This window comes from Hydractinia symbiolongicarpus, chromosome 7 (genome assembly GCF_029227915.1).
Source record: "Hydractinia symbiolongicarpus strain clone_291-10 chromosome 7, HSymV2.1, whole genome shotgun sequence".
Classification (NCBI taxonomy): domain Eukaryota; kingdom Metazoa; phylum Cnidaria; class Hydrozoa; order Anthoathecata; family Hydractiniidae; genus Hydractinia; species Hydractinia symbiolongicarpus.
In genome coordinates, this window is record NC_079881.1 from 15,567,105 (window position 1) to 15,594,726 (window position 27,622).

Consider the following 27,622-nt stretch of genomic DNA (forward strand, 5'->3'; position numbering starts at 1 on the left):
TGCAAGAAACATTCATTCTCTTTTTATCTTAAGTACGCAAATACATTGTTTAACATCAGGAAACCATAAAAAACATTTTTACATCTCGTTTCTTTTCCTTTTTGTTTCACATTATCCTTGTGCTTTTCCAAGAATTTAGTTGATTGTTAATTTTTCATTTAAACTTTTATAGCAAATTAACGTAACGTTATGGCAAAATAACAAATTTCACGATTTGGTAAAGATCCTAGCCTACTGGTAATAATACCCGTGTTTTATTTGTCTGGCACCGCAATAGCGAAGTAGGGGGGGGGGGGGGGGGGGGTGATAACGGGTGAACGCGTGAATTAATTAGTTTAATAGTATTGGCCTCATTTTCTCAGTGAGACAACTGCACGGTCACACTGCCCTTCATTAAGATTGTTTGCTCATAGCATGTTTGCTTGTATGTTTATAAAGATTTGACAAGACTTGACGTGCTCTTGAAAGACTATGACAGCGTGGGTGGGAAATTAAACTCGTCAGATGTCATTCGATTCTGTCGTAATAAACAGTTTCTTCACGACTTCTTGATACACAAATCTGAACTAAAATATAAAACATTTTATTCAAGAAAATGCTGAGTTTATGGAAAGTATGCAAGGACGTAGAATATAGGTTGACTAGGGGTGTACAATACAGTACACGACACAGTCGTCGACGCCATCTTGGGATTAAAAAACTCCCCGTGGAGAAGAACATCTTGTCAGTGCATAATTTACTCTCCATCATAATGAAGAAGATATTAAACCAATTGAAATTGGGTTTGTTTTCATTTTTACAAAATAAAACTTAATTGGGATTGTGAGATAACTTGATAATACCTACACAAGCGCCCCAACTAAAAAAATAAGACAAAATATATTTGCACGCGGAACACTAGAATGCCTCAATTTCAAATAAAAACATGACGCAAACGGCACAGAATTTAATAAAACTATCATCAACTTTTGCGTCATTAATTTTTGTTTTTCTCCACCATACTGCATCCCGCCATATCTAATCTTCCAAAGGTATATTTCGGAATAAGTAGGACATTGATTCGCCATTATGAATACGTCGCACGGCTTCTGACAATACTGGACTAATATCCACTGAACGTATCTTTGGACAGCTGGGAAGCTTGTTTTCAAGAGGAACCGTGTTAGTTACAATCACCTAAAAATCAATACCTAAATATAGACTAAGAATAGTTTCTAAAAAAAGAAGCAAAAACAGTATATTATAAATTCCAAAGATGTATGCACATTTAAATATATTGGAGCTACTAAAAACATGGTTAAAAACACACGATTTATCTTCTCTCTAATGCCAGTACTAATGGACAGTATAGTTTATTTTCACCAGCATTTAAATTTATATAGTGGCATTTATTTAAAACATAATAGATTCCCACATTTCAAAAATTTAAACATCAATTCTGGTTGGGTAAAATAATAAAATGATAGTTCTGTTTGTTTGTTTTTATTTCGCAGAAATGAGATGTTTGTAGGTATGTTCTTTTTTTCAGTTTTTTTTTAAATTTTACTTATTTTCACCCTTGCTTATTTGATGAGACATTAAAAAACCAGGCGAGGTTACCAAAGCTTTATGTAACCATCGTCAAACTCATTCAAGACGTCTATAAAACGTCTCTCCTCTATTTCTTTAAGACGTCTTTTTATATGCGGCTTTTAAGACATTAAGACCTCCTTTAAAGGTCGTTTAAACGTCGATTTTTTGCCAGCTGGGGAGCATCGAAAATATCAGCATAATTTAGAAGATAAAATTCTCCCAAGTTAAAAGTATAAAAGTTGACACCCTTCAGATAAATGAGAAATTTAATAAATTCAGGTAGTGCAGCAAAATGTTGTGGAATAGTGAGGGTGATCACTTACATGTCATAGCAAAGCATTCCTCATGACTGTCACAACTTTTATAAAAAGAATACTCAAAGAGAACAGCTACGACATTTTTAAAAGAACTTTAAAACACAGGAGAAATGACTAGACTTTAAAAACTTAAATTATATTTTAAGATGCTCGTCATTTATATTTTTGTTTGCAAAATTTATTTGATATTGCGGGAAAACATTTACGTAAGAGATATTAATATACTTGAATGCAAAAAGCCCTAATCCCAAATGGCCATGTACTTTTCAAGCTGAAATGAGCTTAAAACCTCAAAACAGAACAAACCTTTTTCCTAAATTAGAATTTTTTAACAAATTGTTCATACTTCGTCAATGGGTGATTCCATTAAAACCCGTGGCGCATCACCAGAAAACAAGCCATGGGTAGCCACAACATAAATTTTGTTGGCACCTTCCATCTTTAATATTTTCGCTGCGTCGCACAGGACGGCTGCGTCGTCCACTATATCTTCCTACAGTACAAATACAAATGTTTCCAAACAAGTCATGCCTCAGCTCTGTAAGGTCTCGTTGCAGCGAAATTAAGTCAAAACAAATGTGAATTTTATTTATCTTATTATTTTTTAGTTGAATGTTTATAGAGGGTCTAAACATTTCCGAAAATATATTTTTTTTAAATTTATGTTGTTAATGTGTGAAAAAAGAATTACAAAAAGTTTAGGATATCGACCTATAGGATAAAAATTCAAAGGCTTCATATTTTCGATAAAAAAGCGGCAAAATTTTTTCTTACTCTTGCCTGATTAAATTTTTGAGTTTAGTCGCTTTTTGCTGCTTGTTTCCTTTCAATAAAACCTCAACAGGAGAACAATAAAAACTGTATATATCAGTCAATTTTTTATTTTATTTTATTTGAATATGTTCTCTGTTTTGGTCCTTAACTTCTGCTTCGTAATTTTCTTCTAAGCTCTCTTTTTTCTCTGCTATGCTCACTTGAAATGTTATTTAGAAAGAAGATGAGCGCAGATATTGATACAAGGCTGTTCTTCGTGTTACCTCTTTAACCGTTATTGACTCAAAGGTATTAAATTCAAAAATCAATAAAAATGGCCAAAAAAATTATAATAAATTAGTCGGTAAAAAAAAATCGGAAAAATGTTTGGTTAAATAAAGACGCCGAGATAAATAACCAGTGAAGAAATTCATCTCTTAAAATGATGTTTTTATGGTAACATTCTTACCACGATTATTGCAATCTTTCCTTTCACATCGCCCACAATTGTTAACGGCTTTTTAACTTTCGTCGGCATACCTAAAATGACACAATAAGTAAAATAAAATCAGTGGAATATGACGTGCTTGCCGTCTGAGAGTATAACTATTATTTCGAATAAAACACAATGAACACAGCAGTAACTATAACAGACCATACCTGGCAATTGACGAATGAACAGAGTTAAAAAAAAGTGCACGAAAAAATTTGGCGCATTTTTATCGTTTTCGTGACTATTGAATTTTGTGAATCATTTTTATGGATTGTAGTAAATTGTAAAGATTGCTTTTATAGAGAGACAACAACATATTCGCGAAAATGGCGCGCTATGAACGTGGACGTAAAAATATTTTAAGAACACCCGTGGCATAAATTACCACCCATCCACGCACCCACCGATCCTCCTCCCTACCTACTTATTCTCTCCCTCCCTCCTTCCTTCTTTCCCTCCCACCCTTCCTCTTTCCCTTTCTCCCTCCCTCTCTTCCTTCCAGCTTGCTTCTTTCCATCCTTCTTTACCTCACTGATTTTTTTGTGGAAAAGCTTTTGATTTCAATGACTTTCCCAAGACAGACCGCAAAATTGTGGGAGAGGGCCGTTGGTGGATTACCTAAGAATTCAACTCCTTTTTAAAAGGCCCTGTACCAAGATCTACACAGCAAAGGCGTATTTAGGTAGAAATAAACTGATGAAGTTTATGGCAGCAAGGGTGAGTTTATGAAAGGGTGCAGTTTGTTAGAGGGAACTGTTTAAAAGAGGAAGCGACGTTAGTAATAACTATGTGAGTATGTTTAATGCATAGTTGGCAGCATCCAAGGACGCTTACCGAGATACGAATACTGCAAGGAGTACACTCCATTATTCGAGAACTGGCGTTGATAGAGTTCTATAAGAGATTAATCCACATTAACACACACACACACACAACGAAAAACAGTAGCTAAACTTAGACAAAATCTCCATTTTTGAGCAAGTTCTGTGTTAAGTGTTAGTCAAAAAATCTTTGGGAATAAACATGTACTTTCTTTAAAATGCTCTACTAAGGATAGAGGTTTGCTTTGATTGATATTTAAAACTTAAAAGACCAACACGGGTCCAGTGTTCTGGAACACTGGATATACCACTCATAAAAGATGGCTTCAAAAATGATATAGTACATAAAAAAAGAGCACATATATACCTAGAGGTACTGTAATTTCACTGCAATCCCTGTCAGACATTTCAGATATCGCGCGACTCCGAGCTCTCCTTGCAGCAGGTGGGGAGTTTCTTCCATCGCATTGGTCAGACTCTTCTAGCGCTTGCTCTCCGTGAAGAACAGCAATGTTTAGCTGAAGACGCTCAGCAAAGGAATTTGCCCTTAAAAGTTAAACATAGACTAATAGCTTGTCTTGTGGAACAAACTAACCACAGTTACATTTATTCGTAAATGTGAACAAAAAAAATCAAAAGTAGGATCTGAATATTTTATTGGAGGCATATAGTTATACTAGAGATAAAATAACGAGAAGTTTTATCTTAAAACATACACTTTAGGTGGGATCTAATTCTGATGGTTGTGAGACAAACTTTGAGTGGGTTTTAAAACCATCTCATTTAAAAGTTTCATTAAACTAACTCAGTCTCCTGACAGCTGCTGTTCTATTTTAACAATTGTGATGAATTATCGTTAGAAAGTTTATTCACTGGTTGTTGCAATTCTCCACTCCGTGCATAGGAATACATCGATTTTATATTCAATCAATTATTTTTAAAATAAATACAATACAAAGGAAACACGTTATAGCCAGACAAGACTCAAGTCAAAATGTAAGACTTTTTTAGAAATATACTCAAAAATAATACTTGGGTAGGAACCAACAAATTTTATGTGGGGAACACAAAAACCTGGTATTACTATTAATATTCTCAAACTGTATGCTAAATAGAAAAGAACGATTCACACTTTTATTATCTTACGCATGACTCAGCTGGTTATTAAACTCATGGTTTTTCACACTGAAAGTGTTCAGTACTAATCTCGATCAACGTGGAAGCAGCAGGTAGTCAGAAAATGTGTTTAACAAGGAGAGATTTTCAGCAGAAAATCATAAAGCGTATAATTTAAGAAGATAATTTTTTTTGCCTTACAACAATTGTGCTTACAAAGTCCATCCAATTGTTGGTTGTTTAAAAAATTGGAAATATTGCATGCACAATAACACACAAGAAAAATAATAAACCCAGTTGCAAAGTTCCATGCTTGCAAAATAAAATAGAAAATACTTATAAAAGTTGTTTGACTAACCTTGCAGCTGCGCCTGGGTGCCTAGCTACAATAACAGCTTCGAAATAGTCTGGTATCTAGGAAAAAACCTAATAATAACAATAAGGTATAAATCTGAAAACTGCTACGATGAATCATTTTCGTTGTAGGATTTACTGCAATCACGGAAGAAATGTGTGGATTTAATTGTTACGAATAAGGCTTTGTTTTATAAAAATCAAATAAGTTTCGTTCGTGTGAGACACAGCAACCAAGTAATTCTTACTCTTTCTTGAATGTATTGGATCAAAAAAGGAGATGCACGAAGATTGTCTACTGGACAGTCGTAGAATCCTTGAACTTCTTTAGAGTGAAGATCCATAGTCAGCATGTGATCCATGCCTGAAAAAAACAGTCTAAAAAGTGAGCCTGCAAAGTTCAGGTAGAATTAAGGTAGCATTTCATCTCTTTTACATCTCTAAACGTTCAACAACGTTTTCTTAACTTTCTGCTGATCAATCGTTTTAATCTAAAATCAGATATAGTTTCCAAGATTAATATACATAAAATATACATAAAAGTTAGGAGTTACTTTAAAATTATATGATGTTTCAAGTCACCTAGAGTGTATACAACCCCCAATAAAAATTTTTTAAGAAAATAAACAACAAAAAGACTTGTGATCTGAAGGTGCTCTGACAAAGATCAGGGAGAAAATTTATCAAAATTTAATTTGTTATTTATTGCCTTAAACCCAAGAAATATTTGCTAATTAACAAAAAGACATTTCAAATGCAAGACAAGAAGAAAAATTTAAAAAAAAACAGAAAACCTAATGAGAAAGCTCAAAGTTGTTCAAAATGGTAGCTAAATTGCCACTTCGTGCAAAGGTTAATAAAAAGACAGTATAAAAACCTGATGACTAGAATATGTAAGATAATTGAGTAACATATCGACATATACCTGCTCTACATAGTAATTTTGCGAGTAGTTTGGCAGGTATCGCACCACGATTTCTCATCTTACTTTGCTTAGAATATGGTAAATACGGAACCATAACTATAAATAAAAATTTCTTTTTAATAATCTAATAATAACAACTTCTACTTTGATTGATATTTTATTTTTTCTAATTTAATGTATCTTTTTATTATTACTTGAGTAAAGGCAAATGTAAAGCAAGCGAATGATTTGAAGCAGAGATGAGCCTAAAATTTTAACAATCTTGTAAAAAAAGCGATTCGTAAAATACTTCTCACTGGAAAAATCGTTTTAGTAATAGAGAGTTTAAGCAAGGGCGACGGCGATTGAAACTAAGGCGTCTAAAAAATTCAGAAGTCTGGGTCTAGTACGATGTACTCCCCTCATTTAAAAGACGTTAAGCAAAAAAAAAATTAAGATTGTCAAAATTTAAATGTAAACAAACGCGATGCCCTGCTTACGAGATGTCAGAGAAGGGCTACTTTTATCAAATTAGCAGGATTTTTCTGGTTATATGACATGCACAGGTCAACTAATCCCGAATTTCTTTATTGGAATTACGATCATTTTGACTTAGATCTGTTATCCAACGATGGATTTAAAGCTAATTTCTGATTTTTGAAAAACGATGTGTACTGTTTAGCTGAAGCTTTGCATGTACCTGAAGAAATTGTATGTTATAACAGTTGTTATAACTTGATAGAAGATGGCCATATCTGCCATGTATTAGATCCGTTATATGGTTTGAAATGATGCTCAACTCTGGAACAGATCGTCCAAATATTCCAACCATGTCTCTGTACCCGCAAGGATAAGCAAAACGCTTCAGAAAGATACACAGTGATTCATTCCATTCATAACCAAAAATTATTTAATCAGTCCATGAGTAAAGTGAGGGTTGCAGTTGAATGGGTTTTTGCGGACATAGCTAACTATTTCGCCTTTCTTGACTTCGAAAAAACCTAAAAATCGGGCTGAGTACAAGTTGGGAAAATGTATTTGACATGTGCTCTTATACATAACGTGAGAGTGTGTTTGTATGGTAACACAACTTCAGCTTCTTTTGACGTCGAAAGACCATCCTTGCATGACTATTTTGTGTAACCATAGAAAACTACATCTTTATTTTTGCTTAAGTTTGTTTACTCACATTTGTATATTTCAAGAATTTTCTCAGAATTTTGAATGAATCTGCTGATTAATCACATTTTCAGTCAATAAGACACAGGAAATTTATTTAATTTATAGAAAAAGAGAAAGATTCTCGGAATTTAAGGAAGAAAATACATTAATGTAGGTGAAAAAAAGATATCACATTTTGTCTGTAATTTTTAGCATTAATGCAACTAAAGACTGTTGCATTGGCAGCATGTTCTGAACTTGCTGTTTTTGCTGATTATGCTGTAGCATTTTTTGTTGCTGTTTTATGAGCATTTGAAACTGGTTTTGCTTGTTTCTGTTTTGTTCCATTTCTTGTTCTTCAGATACATTTCTTTCTCATTTTTTTAACGAAGATATTAAAGTGTTTTACTTCTAGTATATCTTTTTCTTTCTGAGGTAGTTCCTGCTTCATCGCAATTCTCTGTATCTTTTTGTCGTTTAGACGGCTCAGCAAAACTTTCCATACATTTTTGAAGCACATCTTTAACCAAAGTTTCTTCCCCTTCACATTTTTCTTCTGGAGTCATATCTTCATTGGCTATAATTTCTTCATACTCTTTAATTTTCAGCAAGATTTCATCAAGAAGTATATCCAGTTCTGTTTCTGGTGGGGATATACCGGAAGCTTTTTTATGTTGTGAAACTTTTTTTGTGCACCTTTTTTCAAGAAAGGCCAACTTTTTATGTTAATCCACATAAAAAGTTGGCCTTTCAACTTTATTTAGCGAATCTGCAACTTTGATCCACGCTTCACCCTCTCCTTTGTTGATTTTTTGTATTTAAATGTTCTAATAAAACTATTTCTCTGCAAAGTAAAATATCAAATGCTAATTAAAGTAAAAAAGGTTTCTAATGTTGACGTATTTTCTGAATTTACGATTGTTTGGCTTTGTTCATGTCTGTTGTAGTCTTCACAAAGCGGGACAGAATCTTTTAACATTGCCTACGGAAAGCAGAATACGCCACGAAGGGAATCGTCATTTCTGAGCATGCGCAAATTTACTTTTGATGTAATGAACGCCGTAGTTTCAATCGCCGTCGTTCGTGCTTAAGCTCTCTAATATTCTGCCTTGCAATACACAGTATCAAAAAAAGAGTAAAAATAAAATGCATTAATTAAAACAGGTTCATAGTAGCCTAATGGGGAATAACAACACAATGTTGTGTTTACTGTTGCATTGCTTTACCATTTATTGGTAACTTAAATTTTGATTGTACTAAATTTTATTTTCCTTATGAATGACAAGAATTGTTCCCCATTTTTCATTCTACAAATATAATCAAAATACATGGATTTTTTTTTGGTATGCTAGGATTAAAACGAGGAAAAATATCATTCATACTGTACACTGTGAGGGCTTACCAATAACTTTTCTACAACATGCAGTTTTCAAAGCATAACACATCATTAAGAGTTCCATGATACAATCGTTTGGATTGCTACAATAGAAGGGTTTAAAAGTTTCAAAGCAAATGCAATAAGTATATGTTTAGCATAAAAATATTTATTACGGAACAATATAATTATTCCCTTGCAAAAATGAAAATGAATACATATATATTAGTATACTTTTAAAAGATTAAACGAAGGTAACAAGGTAATTGGATTATTTTGATTGTCAATGTAAATTATTTGTTAAAAGAATCAGAAAATTCGGCTTCAGCTTTTATTATTAATTTCTTTTCCAGTAAATTACAATTTTTTGCTTAAAATAACAACAACTGATTCTTTAAAAATTCTTCCTTCAAATATAATGTAATATAAATATAAATAAATCAGAAAAATTTCGGCTTATTATTATTGTTCTAATCTTTTTTGTCATTCCGTTTTTCTTATAATATTGTTCTTATAAAAAAGAATATTAACTTACTTATCCATAACTTGCAACACGTAAACATCTCTGTTTCGCACCGATGTTTCAATAGTAAGCTTTGTTTCTACAAACAGAACATAATATTAAGGCGAGGAATTCCTTATGAGAGGAAGATGCATAAAAAGTATATAATCACAGAAATGAAAACACATATAAAAGAAATATAACACAACTTACTTTAAAGTTACTTGACTGATTGAAAAATCCACTTACTTTATTAGAGAGACAACATAGGCAGAAATTTAATTTGCTCAACATGCAATTTTTATTTCAATATATTTTAATCTTTACAGAGTGTAGAGCTTGAAATTGCTGTTCAAAATAACATAAGATCTTTTTAAAGGGATACTATTTTTAAAGGGATACTATTTTTAAAGGGATACTATTTTTAAAGGGATACTATTTTTAAAGGGATACTATTTTTAAAGGGATACTATTTTTAAAGGGATACTATTTTTAAAGGGATACTATTTTTAAAGGGATACTATTTTTAAAGGGATACTATTTTTAAAGGGATACTATTTTTAAAGGGATACTATTTTTAAAGGGATACTATTTTTAAAGGGATACTATTTTTAAAGGGATACTATTTTTAAAGGGATACTATTTTTGATATTTTATAAAACAAAGTCAACTTCTTCAATGTTTTTTGTTTTGTTTCATACTTCATAACAGAAAGAAGTAAAACAGAAAAAAACGCTTGATCAGACGCAGTTTTTAATATACAGGTGTTCAGAAAGGTGTATCTGTGCAGAGAAGCAGTAAGGTTTAGTAGGAATAAACACAAATTTTAGACTTTTTCCAAATCTAATTGTTCTTTGTACTTATTTTAACTTTTTTTTTACTTTTTGTACATTTAGAAAGTTAAGAAGATATTGTATAAAGCGAGTTCATTTTTCATTTTGTGAGTATGTATGTAGACCTTTTTCTCCCTCTGCAATGTTTTTTTACATTTAATTAATAGCGCATTCCAATACAATACACAAATAAGTTTGTCTTGTGGGAATAACACAAACACGTTTTAAAAAGTTTCAGTAAAATATCTTATAAGAGTAGGAAGGTATTTGTATGCATACAAGAAAATACATTATGTTTTTACTTGGCTAATTGACTTGGCTCAAGTTTCTTTGTTTTGCTCTGGTGTCATTCCTTTTGACTTTATAAAAGTTACTTATGTCACTGTTGTTCAGCCCCAGACCATTGGTATATAATGTGTTCCATAAAATGCCTAACGTATAAAATAAAGGTGAATTGATTAACATAAAAACTATGCATAATGCAGATATAAGAATTCATGGTGTGATAGCCGCCGAGTATGCAAAATTATAAATAAATTTGCAGTCGCCACAAATACTAGTTGTGAGGAGAAATATGTATCAATGTGACCAAATGTAAAAGCTAATCAAAAGCATTGATCCTAAGGATCACTTTGTGTCAATCGCGAAGAAATACACATTTCGGGAGTATGAGTATAATAAACAAAAGTACAGAATATTTTTTTCTAATGTTTATGTATTATTGTTATCCATTTATATCTCAGGAATCATAGTATGGTAAAATGAATCAAAGCAATGGAGAGGTCGTAGTTGCGTGTGTCTTCTTAGTTGTATTTTTAATATATTTTCATATTTTCAGTGTCCACCTGTTCCTTGGAAGTAGTGAAGATAAAAAAAAAGAAAATTATCATTTATAAATTTAATTTTAACTGTAGTTGAGGAAAAAAAATTAAATTGCGTAAGGAAAAAAGGCTATGAGGTCGCTTATTAACATACGCATTTTATTCTGTGGGCACTATTGTCTTCATTAAGAGGCCTTTATTTGAAAGATTAGTATATTTTTTCCCTACTTAATAATGAACAAGTGTTATGCAATTTAAAAGTTTCGTGCATGTCTTTACACAAATAAATAGTGACGTGTGTGGGAGCCAGGACGAATTCCCATGATTTAAAATGGTACTTTTTTGTGGGTCTGCACAAACAATGTTAAGTGGTCTGAGACAATCGAACAATTACAATTAAGGCAATACGTTGATAAATGTATGAAATTTTTGATGACAAAAAATTATATGGGCCAAATTAAAAATTGAAAACTGGAAGGTCAATTGAAGATCTTGCTTAGTTAGACTTTCTTTGAAACAGTTGTTTTTTCTGTTTCTCTAAGCCAAAGAACTAGAATGATCTTGTCTTTTCCTTGTTTTTAGAGTAATTACTTAAATGTGACACAATTTATGCAGAATTATTAATGCAAAATCCGTTTCATGCAGACACATGATTTACATCAGGTTTACCATAAGTCATTTTGGGCTTCATGCAGGTGGGATTTACACCCCTGGTTTATGACATCGTCTGGAAACGTTGATCTGTGTTCACGCTCTACACTATAGTGCAGTGAAGAATTTACAATGAGAATTTGAAATAGGAAAAAAATTAATATGGTTGGGTCTAATAAAAATATATTTGCAGGTGTCCCTAATGAAATTTTGCACAATATACAAGGGAGAAAATGGACACTACCTTTGTTTGCAAATAACCTGCATTCCATTGTTCCAAGTGATATGCTCAATCTTCTAAAAAATTAAAAACTTCAAGATTAAAAAAGTCAGGGGATGATTTAATCAGCCAATTTCAAAAACTGGAGACTTTCTAATAAAATACAGCAAAATCTATAGCAAAAATTTATTTATTATTAAATTCTTGATTATAAAGTTTATTGAAAGGAAAAGGATGCATGCATTTTCGACTTTCAACACTCAGGCAAAATAATTTAAGCAAGCCTTTGCTGATTGTCCGTGGATCACTCAAGTAAGGTAATTTACTTGTGAAATTCAGCGATCCATGGGGTACATTTTCCTGACCAGGCCTATACTTACACATAACAATGCAAGAATTGACGATCAGCAAGATTTCAGTGGAAGTAAGGTAATTCTGCTGGGTGTAATTATATGAAAAAAAAGAACAAGATTGTGCTTACATTACAATGATCTTCACATAAGTAACAATTCCAAACTATTTAGCAGCAGTTTTGTTTTTTCTCTCTATATTTTCAGACAGGTTTGTTAAGAGATCGTCTCCCCAATCATATTGAAAGATCTTATCATCATTATTCCAAATCGTTATCATTTTGTGAAACGATGGTAAAACGATCTGATACAATTTTTAAACAATTGTTTTTGGAAATAAGCGAATGAAAAATGAACAAGAAACATTCTTATAAACTATTTAAAAGGAATTCAGCAAAAAATTTAAAAAATTTGAAACGAATTCTGAAGCGAATTGTTTCCCCAAAAGAATTAAAAAACAATCAAAAATTAGATAAATTTATTTTTTTCTCATTTCCGGCAGGTGTCACAGCATATTCACAAGTTCGAAATCAACTGTGATAACATTAGAGACTTTCTGAAAGAATAACGAAACAACTGTGATTATATTTGAGGTTTATTGATGGTTTTTTGACAAGGCTAGCACCCTCTGACGGAAAACAGCGCCCAAAAATGCCTGCATCCATTTTATTTAAACAAAACCTTTTTTAGTTCTATAGAAGCAACAATGCTTATCTTAGAATACTATGGAAACACTGACTTTACAATATCGCTTGAATGTCACTTTACAATTATTTTGTTCACTGGAAACACATAAGTAAAATGGCTTGAATAATTTGCAGAACGATACAAAAATTAGATCTTACACACGCAGGTTTTACGACCTTGCGTACCAACATGATAAAAATTATTTTGGCAAAAATAATAAGAGCAGTTTTGCTGTACACACATCGTGGCTTGTTGCATTCAAAACACGTTGTTAACCTTCATTTTGCTCAACAAGGAAGGTGTTTTTGCAAATCTAAAAACAGAGAACTTTGCAATGAAAAATGAGTACTAAAGCATGTCAATGCACCATGACGTTCTTTTAGCCTGTAATTAAGATATTTATATAATAATGAAAAAGGACTTACAAAAGAAATTCTTAGAGCTAATGTATACCTGTAACACTTCGGCAACAGACTTAGGGCTTGGCATGTCTTTCTCTGATGTTTCCATCCAAACTAAGTTTTTAAATGCTTTATAATGGTCACTGTATTTTAACATTGGATCAGGTAACTATGGCTACTCTACTGGATTTCGCAAAGGTTGACATTAAAAAAATATCTAACAATTGCATATTTGAAAGGTGTAGGTACTCTGTCGACAATGCATTTTCTGGAATTCCTTACAAAATTGAGAATCCTTTAAATCCATTTGCTGAGCTCCCTTTTGTAATACTTTGATCAATAACCTGTATTACATTCGTTTTCATGTCATTTATTTTGTCTTAAGGAGATGGAGAACCAACTTAAGGTATTGTATCTTTCAATGAAACTTTGTTTTTTACTCCTAGAGTGTAGTAATTATTGAGGTTCACCATTTATTCGCGATTTCTGGATTATTTCAGCACAACTTTTGAATGTCATTACAAAGTTTTCACTTTTGTTTTGCATCGGCATAGGCATATTCCGGAAAAAAAAGCGACATTTTGATAGGCCATCCAAGCTCAAAAGGGACATGATTCTCTTAACAGTCCTTTCAGCTATCAACTTATGCAGGTTAAGTTATTTATAGTTACAGCTTTCTTTATAGTTTAGATGGTGATCAGGACCACCATAAGAAAAGAACATTAATGCTGGTTTAGCATCTGGAATCAAACTTTCGATCTCGCAAGTATGACGAAACAGTGAATTTGCTTAACACAGAATTTTTAATGTTACTGATACTTGACCATGATAAAATTAGCCATACGTTTTAGGAATATTAACATTAAGACAGACAGAAGGTGTTAGTAAACCTTTCATGTTGTGGTCCAGAGTTAAAGGAACAATAGACACCCCCCCTAACTCCTGTTGACAGTGCTAGGCTTGTATCCTCATAATCTATTTTGGATTTGTCAACAACGCATAAAAGTGACTGCATCCCTGTATTTGACAGTGTATTCTCTCAAATCTGAACAGTGCAGCACAAAAATAGCTGTCTATGTGTGAACCACATAGTTGTCTGGATTGCACTTTAAATTTTAAAGCAAATCTACATGTATACGAAAGAAGGCATGGAGTTGCTCGCTTGAGTGACTTTCTGTCTTTGAGAGAAAGACAGAAAGTCACTGAAGCGAGCAACTCCATGCCTTCTCTCGTCAGCAGAAGTATTTTCATCCACCTTTTCTTCCATTGCTTCAAAGAAACACTTAAAAACTGTCGCCAGGTCTCCCTTAATTGATATGTCTTAAAATAAGAACTAGTTCAGGATCTTCTGCTAATATTGCTTGTCGTGTTCTTTTATCAACATCTGAATTTTGGTCTTGTGAAGCGTCATTTACTTCCTAAGATGTGTTATTGAACATTGAGAGATACCAGCAGGACAAGAAATAACACGTGTGTCTCGTAATATAATTAAATACAAAGAGGCTATATACACTTCACTCTGTGCCTTATATATACAAAAATAAAACAGTCTGTATATATGCAGTCTCCGACACTACATTACTCCCCTTTTTATTTCAAAGACTCTGGGAGATCTACTTCGTATTCTGTTAGCTTAGACGGCTCCATTCTTTCACGTATAGCTCTTCTAACTTGTTCCATCGTAATTTCTTGATCAAGATTATGCCAATCTTCCTTTACTTCATACTCCACAGTTTGCATACTTTCATCTTCACTGGTTACTGCGTCTTTGTCCGCTTCTCCTTCACAGATTAACGGTGGTATATCGCAGTCTGCTACAGATGTTGATTTCGTGAATAGTTTCTGACTCCTTTCTTTCCCTGGGTGATTAGGAATTTTCTTAAAGAAGGTGCTATGCCGTGTGATGACATGTCCATCCCACTCTGCAGTGACTCTGCCGCCAACCTTTTTGATAATGCGATGTGGGGTTCCACAGTAGGGCATATCGCTCTTCTTTTGTTGCTTTTGGCGATACACAACCCAATCACCCACTTGTAGCTCACTCTCTGCAACATATGCTTTTTGGTCTGCATATTTTTTCATCGAAGTTTGCCTTGCCTCCTGCTTGACTGATATTTCGGTGTGGAACTTTGACCTTTCAGCGCGGCGTGCTGCAGGCAACCGGGTTCTGTATTGTCTGCCATTGAATAAAACCTCCGCTGGACTGCGACCCGTCACTGTATGTGGAGTGCCCCGATATGCCTGCAGTAAGCGCTGTAATTCGTGTCTCCAGTTCAGGTGTTCCTGCAAAGACGTTTGCAAGAGCTTCTTGAGATTGTGCATAAAGTTCTCTATCATGCCATTCGTCCATGGTGCCAAGGGTATTTTCAGACCATGCTTGAATTCCATGTATTTGGCATAGCTTGCAAATGTTGTGCTACTATAAGGCGGGCCGTTATCTGACCCTAGATATTCCGGAATTCCAAAAAAAGAAAAAATGGCGATCCATGGCCGGCAGTACTGATTGTGCAGATGTGGCATGAACGACCTCTACAGCAGGGTACCGAGAATACATGTCTTATACAACTAGTAGGTACTCATTACCACCCTCGATTGGCCCAACAAGGTCAGTGTTAAGTTTCATCCAGGGTTGTTCTGGTAGTGAAGAAGCTTTCATTGGTTCTTGTTGCTTCGTATCTGTTGCAGCTTGACACGGGTTGCAAAATGCTATAGATGCCTCCACCATAGCATCTATTCCTGGAAACCACATAGTGCTTCTGATGAGTTGTTTGCATTTCACTATGCCTTGATGGCCTTCGTGCGCTAGTTGTACAGTTTTCTGTTGTAGCTGTGACGGTATAATGATCCTGTCTCCTCGCAATATAATACCTGAATCGTCCACACTGATTTCTTTGAAGATGGCTTTGTAGGGTTGTAGCTCTTTCTGCCTCTTGTCAATGTATCCTTGTCGTACAGCAATGGCAAGAGATTGAAGCGTTGGATCTTCCAACGTTGCCTGCACAATCATATCAGTGGTAATAGCTGAATCACTTCTCATGACAGCATTGGTAACTAAGTATAAAGGAAATTTACTTTCTTGTTGGGATGGACCTGCTTTTGCTGTGGATGGCGAGAAAGATAATCAGATGGGTTAACTGAACCAGGTTCGTGTATTAACTGGAAATTGTAGCCTTGTAGTTTTAGTTTATGCCTCAGAATACGTGCTGGCATGTCCTGCTTCGTTTGCTTATAAAGGCTAGTAAAGGTTGATGATCTGTACTGGCAGTATATTGGGGAAGCCCATACAGATATATGTGGTTCTTCGTTGTTCCAAAAACGAGAGCAAGACTTTCAATCTCTAATTGTGAGTAATTCCTTTCGGTAGGTGTAGTAGCTCTACTGTCATAACGAATAGGCTTAAAGATGTTGTCTTGAGGAACTCTCTGGGCAAGGATAGAAGCAAGACCATCCTTCTTCGATCCGTCTACAATAAGCTTGGTGTCCTTACAGGGATCAAAATAAGCCATCGTTGTGTGCTGCTTCAAAACTTCCTTGAGCTTGTTGTATGCAGTGCTGAACTCCTCTGTCCACTCAAAAACTTGGCCTTTACATGTTAGTTGTCGTAAAGGTGCAGTAATGTTGGCATAACCAGGAATAAAGGTACAGCTGAAATTAGTCATGCCTAGAAAAGATCTCACTTCTGTTGCATTTGAGAATGCTGTCATGGCATCAAGCACAGCTACCTTGGCAGGATCCGGTGATATACCACTAGCCGAGAATATTAAACCAAAAAATTTAACAGATGTCACATTAAGTTTACATTTGGATCGTCCTAATGTTAATCCACAGTCTGCTAGTCGTTGTAGAACCTGGATTAATGTTAAATCATGTTCTCGTTGATTACGACCAAATACAATGATGTCATCATAGATGTTAGCAGCCTGTTGGATGTCAGCTAAAGTGTTAGTCATTTCATCATGGAATACTTCTGCAGCTGAATTGGTGCCAAAGTCGAGTCGCTTGAATTGACGTAGGCCTTTATGAGTGTAAAACACTGTGACGTATCGAGATGAGTCATCAAGTTCAAATTGATTATAACCATGGTTCATGTCCAGCTTAGAAAAATGGCATGCCCATTCATTCTGTATCTAAGTTCCTCAATCGTTGGTATGATATGACGCATGCGTTGAATTGCTTTATTGGTGGTAGTCAGGTCAATACTCATTCGAATTTGTGATGGATCGGTTTTTGGTGTTATGACAATGTTGGAGACCCAGTAAGTTGGTCCCTCTACCCGTTCAATGACATCTTCCTTTTCAAGCTCCTGTAACAGAGTCTCCAACTTTTCACGGTGTGCAAACGGAATATGACGTTGCTTTTGCACAACTGGGCACACTGTTTCATCAATATGAAGGTGAACCTCGCGATATTTATGCTTCCCAATGCCATTGAATACTACATCAAAGTGGTGCATGATTGCATCAACCTTCTGTTCTTGATTGTGTGTTGTAACTTCAAGCTGCTTTTCAAGTTCAATCGATGTCTCTATGGGAGTTAGATGTTTGTCCATTTCTCTATAATCTAGATATTGTACTTGGGTGCATACCTGTTTTACAGTTTGTTGGTTGTCAAGATGATTTACATTGATAGCCAATACATCTAAATCGAAAGCTGTGTATTTGCCCATTAAACTTTGTGCAGCAGTTACATAAAAGGTAGCCTGGACATTGTTGTTGTTGGCAGTGATTTGTGCCTCAAATGCCCCCTTGATTGGCAATGTAACTGAGTTGTATGGTTGCAGTTTTGCCTTGGTTGATCAAAGAGGAATGTGTTTTAAGTGTTTACATTTGCATCTGCCCCCGAATCTATTTGCATAGTGATCCTGGTGTTGTCGATGTTTACCTTGATTACAGTAGATGGATAGTTTTCACTGGTGGTTCGTAGCTTCTCCTTCACTGCATCAAGTTTAATTTCTGTTGGTCCATATTCGTAAAATGACCCTCCTTGTGGCTGTGCAATAAGCAAGTTGACTTTCTTGCTTTCACAAACTCTTGAAAAATGATTTTTCTTGCCACAGTTATTATGTACATGTGGCACCTTTCGCATTGCAACTTCCTTTGTGTGGTGTCGTTTCTCCACAATAATGACACAACTCAACCATTCCTTCATGTTCATTTGATCAAACTCACAGTCTCTAGCTTTAGTCTTTAAACGAGTAACCCATTGATCATGAGTTTCTTGAGTTGATAGCGGTCTCATGCAGAAAAATTTGTATCTTTCTGCAGTGAGATTCTTTGAACCTTTGAAATGCTCTTCGATCTTCCTCTTTGCCTAAGTGTATGTCGTCCCTGTATCTTCGAGGGTGTTGTAGAGCTCCCGCAACTGATGCCCGCCTAAGGCTAGGAGCGCTGCTTTTTTCTTAACTTCTGGTGAGACAGCCCCATCTTCTGTCGGTACTGTATCTAGTCCTTCAAAAGTAAAACAATATTCCAAATTTTCTACCCACATACACCAACGCTTGTGTATGTTTGAAGTAGTTTCTTCGTGATCTTGTAGTTGAAATTCTTGCACACACGAACGAACATTCCCTAAGGCATGCGCCAAATTTGTTTATGTTTTGCGCACACAACACTTGAAGCCTGATTTGGTTGAGCGTGGTGATGTCGTACGTAAAGTCGTTGCCGTAGCACAAATTAAATAAAAAAAATGGCAGAGGCGGATCCTGGCGAGCGACACAGCTTGAGCGTAACAGTTTTCTTCCAAACGGTACAAGAATTCAAAGTGGAAAACGTATTTGTACTGATCTGACAATGTTTCTGAAATGTTGTGGTAAATTTTTTTTTTATAAAATCCAATCCTCGCCGCCAAATAAGAGATACCAGCAGGACAAGAAATAACATGTGTGTCTCGTAATATAGTTAAATACAAAGAAGCTATATACACTTCACTCTGTGCCTTATAAATACAAATATAGAACAGTCTGTATATATGCAGTCTCCGACACTACAAACATTGATATCAATCATTTCAATTCCCTTTCTGAATTGTTTTCTCATTTCGCATGTGTGATTATACAAGCAATGCACCCTCAACTTCAACTAGAATTCCAGTGCCATGTGACATCCCCCCGCTTCAGAACTTTCCGAAGGACTAAAACGGATTTCACAATACGTCCTGGATTGTACACGTGCGATAAGAATATAATAGCTAAACTTTTTTGTGTTTTAAAGATTATATGAAAACGTTATTCCAGTTTACCATGAAGGCATCAAAGAGAAACATTAGAATTTGGTACCTAAGAATGTCCATTGAAACACTAGTTCTGATCTCTTTAAATAGCGGTAAGTTTGTGAGCTGTCTGTAAACCGTTAAGTCAGGTATGTGCGACTATAAATCTTTCATTTGTTCATATATCGCTAAAATCTGGGAAGCACTGTCAATGTGACATATCGTCACATTATCTTTAAGCTGCCTGGCAGGGTGGTTACTATGTTGGTGGTGACGTTGCTTTACATCTGATTTTTTAAAAAACTTAGCATAGGACAAAAGCATTTCGTCCAGGGCTTCTAAATTGGCCACAAAATTCCATCTGTGACCAAAAGGTGAACAACAAAGAATTAGCAAAGTCATGTGATGCCGGTCATTTTAGCCTTGTAATTTATCCACAAAGCTTAAAAATAATCACAGAACGATTGTAGTCTCGATGTGTTTTTATAAAAAAAGGCTCATCCAGCCTTACTTATAATTTAAAGTTCTTATAAAAAACCTATGTAGTATAAAAATCCTACATTTGAGCACTAGACTGGGTGGTATTGGTTTAACATCAAAATCCGAGTTATTCCTGGTTCGCGTTACTATTTTGTCCATGTTAATTTTGAGATACCAAAAGAGTGTCACAAGAACATTTACATCCCTCTTATTTGGCTAACACTTGTACCATCAGGTAACTAAATGAGAACTTGTCCAACAAGGAATTAAAGATTTAATCTCTGACTGTAAGAAAAACATACAAAAAATAAATATGCATGGGTATGGGACAAATACCTGTCTCTGCCTTCTCAATATGTGATCTTTTGAAAAATGCATAAAAGAAAATATTGCACAATACATTCTTCATGGTTATTTAAGTTTGTTTACAAGAGTTATAAAAGAAAGCATATGCACAATATCTTTCTGTTAATATTTAATTAAATCCATCACAATGTTCTTCAACAGAAATTTTCTTTCTCAAAAAGATTAAAGCTTTTATTCTTGTTTCTCATTTACCTTTAGTGTGTTTTATGAGTTTTTTGTTATGATTAAAATTAATATAAACAATATTGGCCAATATACTTTGTTTAATCATCATTTAAAATCCTTGAAATGAGGTTGTTGTTAAGAATTTTGTAAAAGTAAAACGACAGGCTACATGCAGATAATACCATGTACACATTTCAACTAAAAAGAAATCATCTATATGTTTTTCATTTCTTAATAGAGCTTGATTTAACTGCATAGAAAAATTTCTAATAATGCTCTAGCAACCCGTCAACCAACCTTTTGCCAATAGTATCTTTTTGGGGGGGAACAGTGGACTTCTCGCTTGCTTCATAAGGTAGTCAAAACCGTCAATGTCAACCATCAATGCCATTCTCAAATATATTAATGTAAAATGTATCATTCTCAAATTAGGATCAAAATCTGTTACACCACGAATAATTTGATATAACTAGGCAGGGGACCCGGCGATGAAACACTGGGTTAAGCCACAAGTAACTGTGTTACTCAGCGTTCAACACCTGTTAAAGTGATTAAAAAGAAATGTAAACTGTGCCCACACATCCAGGCGAAGCGTTTTAGTACAGGTATGCAGTGTGTCGTAAATCGAGTGAAGCGCACAATTTTTTTCAAAAATAACATTCCTACAACTTTAGCTGACATAAGAACACAGTTTACAACCCCTCAGTTGGCCAATCTTTTGTGTTTTTTTTAAAAAATCTTAGACTGAGTGGCTAGTAAAGGTCCATATATACACATCCATATAGGGGTAATACCCTTTTCCAAAACAAAACTTTATCAAAACTTCAGTTAAATAGAAACACTGGAAAGAGCCAGCACACCTTACTGGGAATGTTGCATGGGTCCGTTATACCTGCGTGTTTTGTGGAGAAATGCCATTAGTAACGGGAATATCTTAAGCTCTCTGTATTGTTGCATGGCTATCATTTTAAATTTTAATTTAGCAGATTCACAAAAATGCAATAGATGTCGACCTGTAAAAACGATGGAGCGGAAAATTGAGGTAACTTTATGTATAAAGTGTTTAGCTTAAGTCTTCTACATGTAATGACAGTTTTGTTACACGTGGTTGATACTTTTTGCATGAAAAAGGAAACTATGGCTGCATAGGACTATTTCACTTTTTAGCCAGATGTAAATAAGCATAGCTAGATAGTCGGAACCCAATAATTTTAGCTAGGATAAACAACACTTATACCAAACTGAAAAAAATAGTAATGCTAAGGTATATATATATTAAAATATACGTTCCTAGCTAAAATCTTATGATTCGTTTGTTTAGGATCCATACATGGCAGAAAGCGTGACAATAATTTTATCTTAACATGCAAAAACATATAAAAAACACAATACAAAGCTTTTTCAAAACAAAAAAGTCAAAAAACAACCTATACAAACCTTTAAAATGGCCACTATTACATTAGATCATCCGCAAAGCACGGTGTCATCGCTAAAACTTTGCTGCACTCAACATGTCACAAAACGTTAGGGGACGGTCTCCACCATCTCCATCGATCATCGTGTTTGGGGTTCGCGATTCAAAATGTCCCCCACTTTTCTACCACAAAATGAATGCGTGACAAAGATTAACCTTGAAATCCCATATTGCACGCGTAACATCCTTTGCATGTGCGTTGTTAAACAAATAAATAACCATTTTAAAAATTGCGTACCAGAAGCAAATTAGGTATATACACTATGCAATTGCGTAACGCCGTCGTCTGGCGTACATGATTTATCACGTAAGCACATATTTACAAAATGAGAAGCCTGTATATGAAATGTTTATTGCATTGCTTAACGACTGTATTATGTAATATCAGCTGTAATGATGCTGCAATAAAATATGACTGTGCCAGTCGATTTGTGTTATTATACTTTGTTAACCGTCTGAATTAGGGCAATACGGGTTTCTAAGCATTCTGATTGGCTTAGCCCTTTTGACGACGGGCCAATATTTTGCGGAATTGCCCGTCGTCAAGAAAAATGGTAGCTTAAAATGTAAACAAGCACGAAAAAAATTATTTAAGAAGCATTGGAAATGATTATATATCCAACTCCTACAATACAATTATCGATAAAAACATTTTCATAGGATAGAAACAAAACAATAAACAGTTAAAATAACCAGATTCAGTAACATTCCGTCTGGATGCTTCTTCAACATGGCTAGTTAACTAGTTATATTTTCCATAAAAAAACGATGATCTGATATCCAGTTTTGTCAAAAATACTAAATACAGGGCGATGGAATCATAAAAAATACATCTCCTCTCATTTTCAGATTCGTTCCTTCGGCTTTGTGGTTACCGAGACAATATAAAACTCGTTGAAGGCCATGTTACTCTTGGCTAGCTAGCTAGTTAAAAAAATTACTTCAATATTCGTTGTAACTAAATTTTAGCTGCGCATTCAACCTCACACATTATTCTGTATGTGTCAAACATCGTAATGTTTTGTTTACAAAGTTTTATTCTATAGGGACATTTGAATTCTAAATAGAATGTTTGTTTTTAGACAGGACTGTTTCGAAATTTGACCCAGAGTGTTAACAAATGTAGTGATAGTGAATTATTTTACTATAAGAGCACTAAACTAAAATTCTTATTTTTTATTTTTAGAAACTTAGCTAGACGTTTAACAAATACAATAATAACCGATTACCCTGTGCTGTACAGAAAATATCACCCTCAGTCATTGCACTGACCTCACAAGCTCGGTCAGCACTTGGTCTTGGGCGATATTTTGCGCTACAGCCCCGGGTAATCGGTTATTATTGTATTAGTATCACGCCATATCTTAAAATTATAGCAAATAACATATTTCTTGTTGTTCATTTTCTCAATATAGGGAAATTTTAGGTATGCTGGGCCTCCTTTGTCAGCCGTTTAGAAAAGTTATGTGTTGATACAAGTCATAGTAGTCTTGGAAACGTACCTGACGCCAGGACACGTATGTATTTTCACCACATTTGCTGTTCTGAGTTGCATACTTAGAAACATATATGATGCTCACTGAGATGTGCCTGACGCTCAGGTCATCTTAATTAGCAGCACTTGAATAGGAAACATGCACCTGACGCTTAGGGCATGTCGATGCGCCTGACGCTCAGGGCATCTTAACTGTAATGATCACTTAAATAGGAAATATGCACCTGATGCTCAGGGCATGTCAATGCACCTGACGCTCAAGGCATCTCAACTGTAATCATCACTTGAATAGGAAACATGTGTCTGGCGCTCAGGAGTAGGTTGATCTCCTGACGCTCATGGCATCTTAATTTTCTCATATATACCTGACACACACGGTATGACGCTCAGGGCATCTCAATTCTCTTATACACCTAACGCTCAGGGTATGAATAAAAACACGATAAGCATGTGCCTGACGCTCAGGACATGTCGATGCGCCTGATGCTTACGGAATTTCATCTGTCATAAAAGATGCCTATAAGGCATATATTCTGATGCTCAGGATGTACACTAGATATTTGTGCATTTGACGAAGCATGAAGGAGGCACCTGCTTTCTTACCCAATCCTTAAAATTTCTATAAATGTCCAATGCATACAAAATTTGTTGTATTTACTCATTTTAATAAAAATATATACATTGTTTCTATCAAATTTGTGTTTTTTTTTGCACATGTACAAGCATTTCTGTAGTTAGAAAAAACAACAAGCCACAGTTGTCAAATAAACCTATTCAAATATTCGTTTAAAATTTTAGTGATTTTTTTTTAAAAAAAGAATTACCTTATTTTGAAATTATTCATGAAATTAACACGGTTTTTCAAAATTTTTGTTAATTTAATGATCATTAATTAAACGCAGTGTTAATTCAAAGACTTTTAATCTCATGACTCGTTAATTAAAATACTGTTAGTTTGGAGACTTTTTTATACAGTACTGCCTGAATGTGATGTTACATGTACACCCATTTCATGATGTCGCACAACAATGTCATGTTTACATAAAAAAACTTTATGTGTCTATTGTTATCACACGTATTTTGCATGTTTCTATTATTACCTATAGGTGCATGTGTTAACAATAATATATACGAAAAACTTTTGTTTGAATTTAAGACATGCATGTTATTGTTTAAATGTGTTAACAATCACAAAATATCAACTATAATATTTGGGAATAATTCTAACACTCTTTTTACTGTGCTCAAAAGTTTAGAAATTTATAATCATAAAAAATAAAAGTTTTTTTGCAAGTGTTTTTCTTAAGTTTTATTTATATATTCTCAGGAATATTTATTTTTTTCATTGCGCTAAAAATAAGTTTTTTCAAGATAAATATTTAATAAAAACTTTGTTCTTAAATTTCTAAAATGCGATGTAAAAAAGCATATCTATCGCCGCTTTTCGCTCTTAAGCTTTTACAATGCGATCTAACGAAGCTTTTCTATCGCCGTTCGTTGTTTTTAAACTTTTAAAATGTGATGTAAAAAAGCATATCAATCGCCGCTTTTCGCTCTTAAGCTTTTAAAATGCAATCTAACGAAGCTTTTCTATCGCCGTTCTTCGTTCTTAAATTTTTAAAACGCGATCTAAAAAAGCAATTCTATCGTCGTTCTTAAATTTTATAACTCGTTGCATGTATAGACAAAACATATAACATTTCTTTCGTGTGCAAAACAACAACATTTTTTGTGTTAATCCCTTAGCAGCTGTGGCAATTATAAAATTCAATAAGCCACACGAAAATTTCATGCGATCATTAAATTTCACGTGTGGGACAAAAACTCTATTGTTTTTGACATGCAAAAATAGATCATGTATTTAACAATGGATATATAATAAAAACAAAATTTCTGATGCTACTGAAAGCTCATGTAAAGGTGATAACTATCATGCACATGTAACATTATATTCGGACGGTACTGTAATATAAAAAAGCCTAAAAACATAAAAATTTTTTTTTACAAATTTTCTACTATTTCCTCCTCATCAGACGATAGCTCAACGGTGTTCTCTTTTTCAGTGATCTTTTTTAAAATAGCTTTGTATATACAATCTTTTCTTTAAAAATTACCTAAAAGCACTTTTTCTTTTATATGTTTTGGATTTTTAACCTTGTCTTTCCAAACAACGAAAACCTTTTCTCGATTTCCAAACCGCCTTGTAATAGAGGGGACCGCTTCATTACCATGAGTCTGACTGTTGCCATAATTTTTGCTTTGTCTAATATCGCATACTCTCAAATTGGCTTTAATTAAATGCATTTTTGAAAACAACCTTGCTCAACCGCATTAATTAAATGCCTGTTTCAAAATAAATTCATTGAACCGTGTTAGGGGTCATCTACAAAATTCGTAGCAATTCGTATCAAAAAAAGAATTTTCTTTTGCCATACAATAATTAAATTCGTATGAAATTTTTCTAAAACCGTATAAAATTCGTATGAGTTTTTAATTAAATTCGTATGAGTTTTAAATTAAATTTGTATGAGTTTTAAATTAAATTCGTATGAGTTTTAAATTAAATTCGTATAAGTTTTAAATTAAATTCGTATAAGTTTTAAAAACGAAAAACAGCGAATGAAATGTTTTTTTAGATCGCATTTTAAAAGTTTTAAAACGAAGAACGACGATAGAAATGTTTTTTTAGATCGCATGTTAAAAGTTGAAAAACAAAAAACGGCGATAGAAATGTTTTTTTAGATCGCATTTTAAAAGTTTAAAAACGAAAAAGGCGATAGAAATGTTTTTTTAGATCGCATTTTAAAAGTTTAAAAACGAGAAATAGCGAATGAAATGTTTTTTTAAATCGCATTTTAAAAGTTTTAAAACGAAAAACGGCGATAGAAATGTTTTTTAGATCGCATTTTAAAAGTTTGAAAACAAAATATAATTCGTATGAAAATTCGTATAAAAGAGAATATAATTCGAATGGCAATTCGTATGAAAGAGAATATAATTCGTATGACAATTCGTATGAAAATCGTATGAAAATCGTATAAAATTCGTATTAGATTTTTTAAAAATCGTATAACTATTTAACACTATACGAATTGTATACGATTTTTATACGAATTAAAAGCAAAAATTCGTATATATTCGTATATATTCGTATAAAATATCATACGAAATTTGTAGACGACCCCTTAGTTTGATGACTGGTAATATAATTTGCGTTAATTTCTTGACTCTTAATTTCATGGAATAAGGTAGTTGAAATTTATTTCCAGTTCCTTTTGGATCTTATTCTGATCTTATTCTACCTAAAAAATCTTTAATCTTCATTAAAGCCATTTTACCCTGTAAAAGAGTGCTGCTGTTTGATGTACACAACTGTGCTTGCATGTCCATTGTTCTCAAAATGAAATCAAAACAACTATATCAAAATAGAAAGTGGTCTGCCTCTTTTCTTTGATATTGATTTTCTAGAGAGTTCAAAAAGAGAAAAAAATGTTTTTTTGGGAAAAAGCTGGTAAGAAGGACAAAAACAAACATAATTGATGTTTGCTTTGTTTTAGGCCTGAAATTACATAAACTTAAAAATTGAAGACATATAAAAGCCTTACTTTGATATATTCTTCGCAAGAAGAAGGTCGGTTCCTTTGAGTGAAAACAAGATAATATTTGATTCTCCCATTTTATTGCCCCCAGCTTTCCCACTCTTGCCAAAGTATGAGGCTTGAGAAAAGAATGGTGGTCCGAATCTATTCGCCGTCTTGAAGCTGGTCACTATTACGATGTAAAATAATATGATATAATAAGTATAAACAAAAGCTGTTACGGTAACCTTTGCACTCTCACAATAACAGAATAACAACGTTGATTTCTCCAGCTGAGGGATTATACGTAGTGCTGAGCTATGGAAGAAAGACACAGGAGGCCATTGCCGATATCTTCTGTTAGATATGTTAAAAAACTGCCATTTATTGTTTACTAGTCGATAAAGACCCGTGGAAAAATCCACTTAGGCAATAGAACATTGAAAAAGTTAGTTGTTTAAGACGTTTTGACGTCAGCATTGCAAATCAAAAAAAAAAAAAAAAAATGGCGAAATTTAGTTTATTC

The 27,622-nt window shown here is 33.9% G+C and overlaps 1 protein-coding gene across 4 annotated transcripts; it reads right to left on the reverse strand.

The window, feature by feature from the left end:
- Nucleotides 1–27,597, reverse strand: LOC130648361 (phosphoribosyl pyrophosphate synthase-associated protein 1-like). Of its 4 annotated transcripts, XM_057454387.1 has the most exons (13): nt 27,124–27,140; nt 11,918–11,970; nt 10,504–10,632; nt 9,402–9,468; nt 8,894–8,970; nt 6,352–6,447; nt 5,675–5,790; nt 5,431–5,486; nt 4,324–4,502; nt 3,970–4,029; nt 3,112–3,182; nt 2,236–2,382; nt 1–1,176 (listed from the first exon to the last, which is right to left on the reverse strand). In XM_057454387.1, the coding sequence occupies exons 4-13, from the start codon at nt 9,407–9,409 to the stop codon at nt 1,018–1,020; spliced, it is 969 nt and encodes a 322-aa protein (XP_057310370.1). In that variant the 5' UTR covers nt 9,410–9,468; nt 10,504–10,632; nt 11,918–11,970; nt 27,124–27,140; the 3' UTR covers nt 1–1,017. The 4 variants fall into 4 exon arrangements, with proteins under 4 accessions (XP_057310370.1, XP_057310367.1, XP_057310369.1 ...); XM_057454384.1 differs by lacking the exon at nt 10,504–10,632 and having other exon boundaries at nt 27,124–27,597; XM_057454386.1 differs by lacking the exons at nt 10,504–10,632; nt 27,124–27,140 and adding an exon at nt 21,987–22,381.
- Nucleotides 27,598–27,622: the final 25 nt, after the last annotated feature.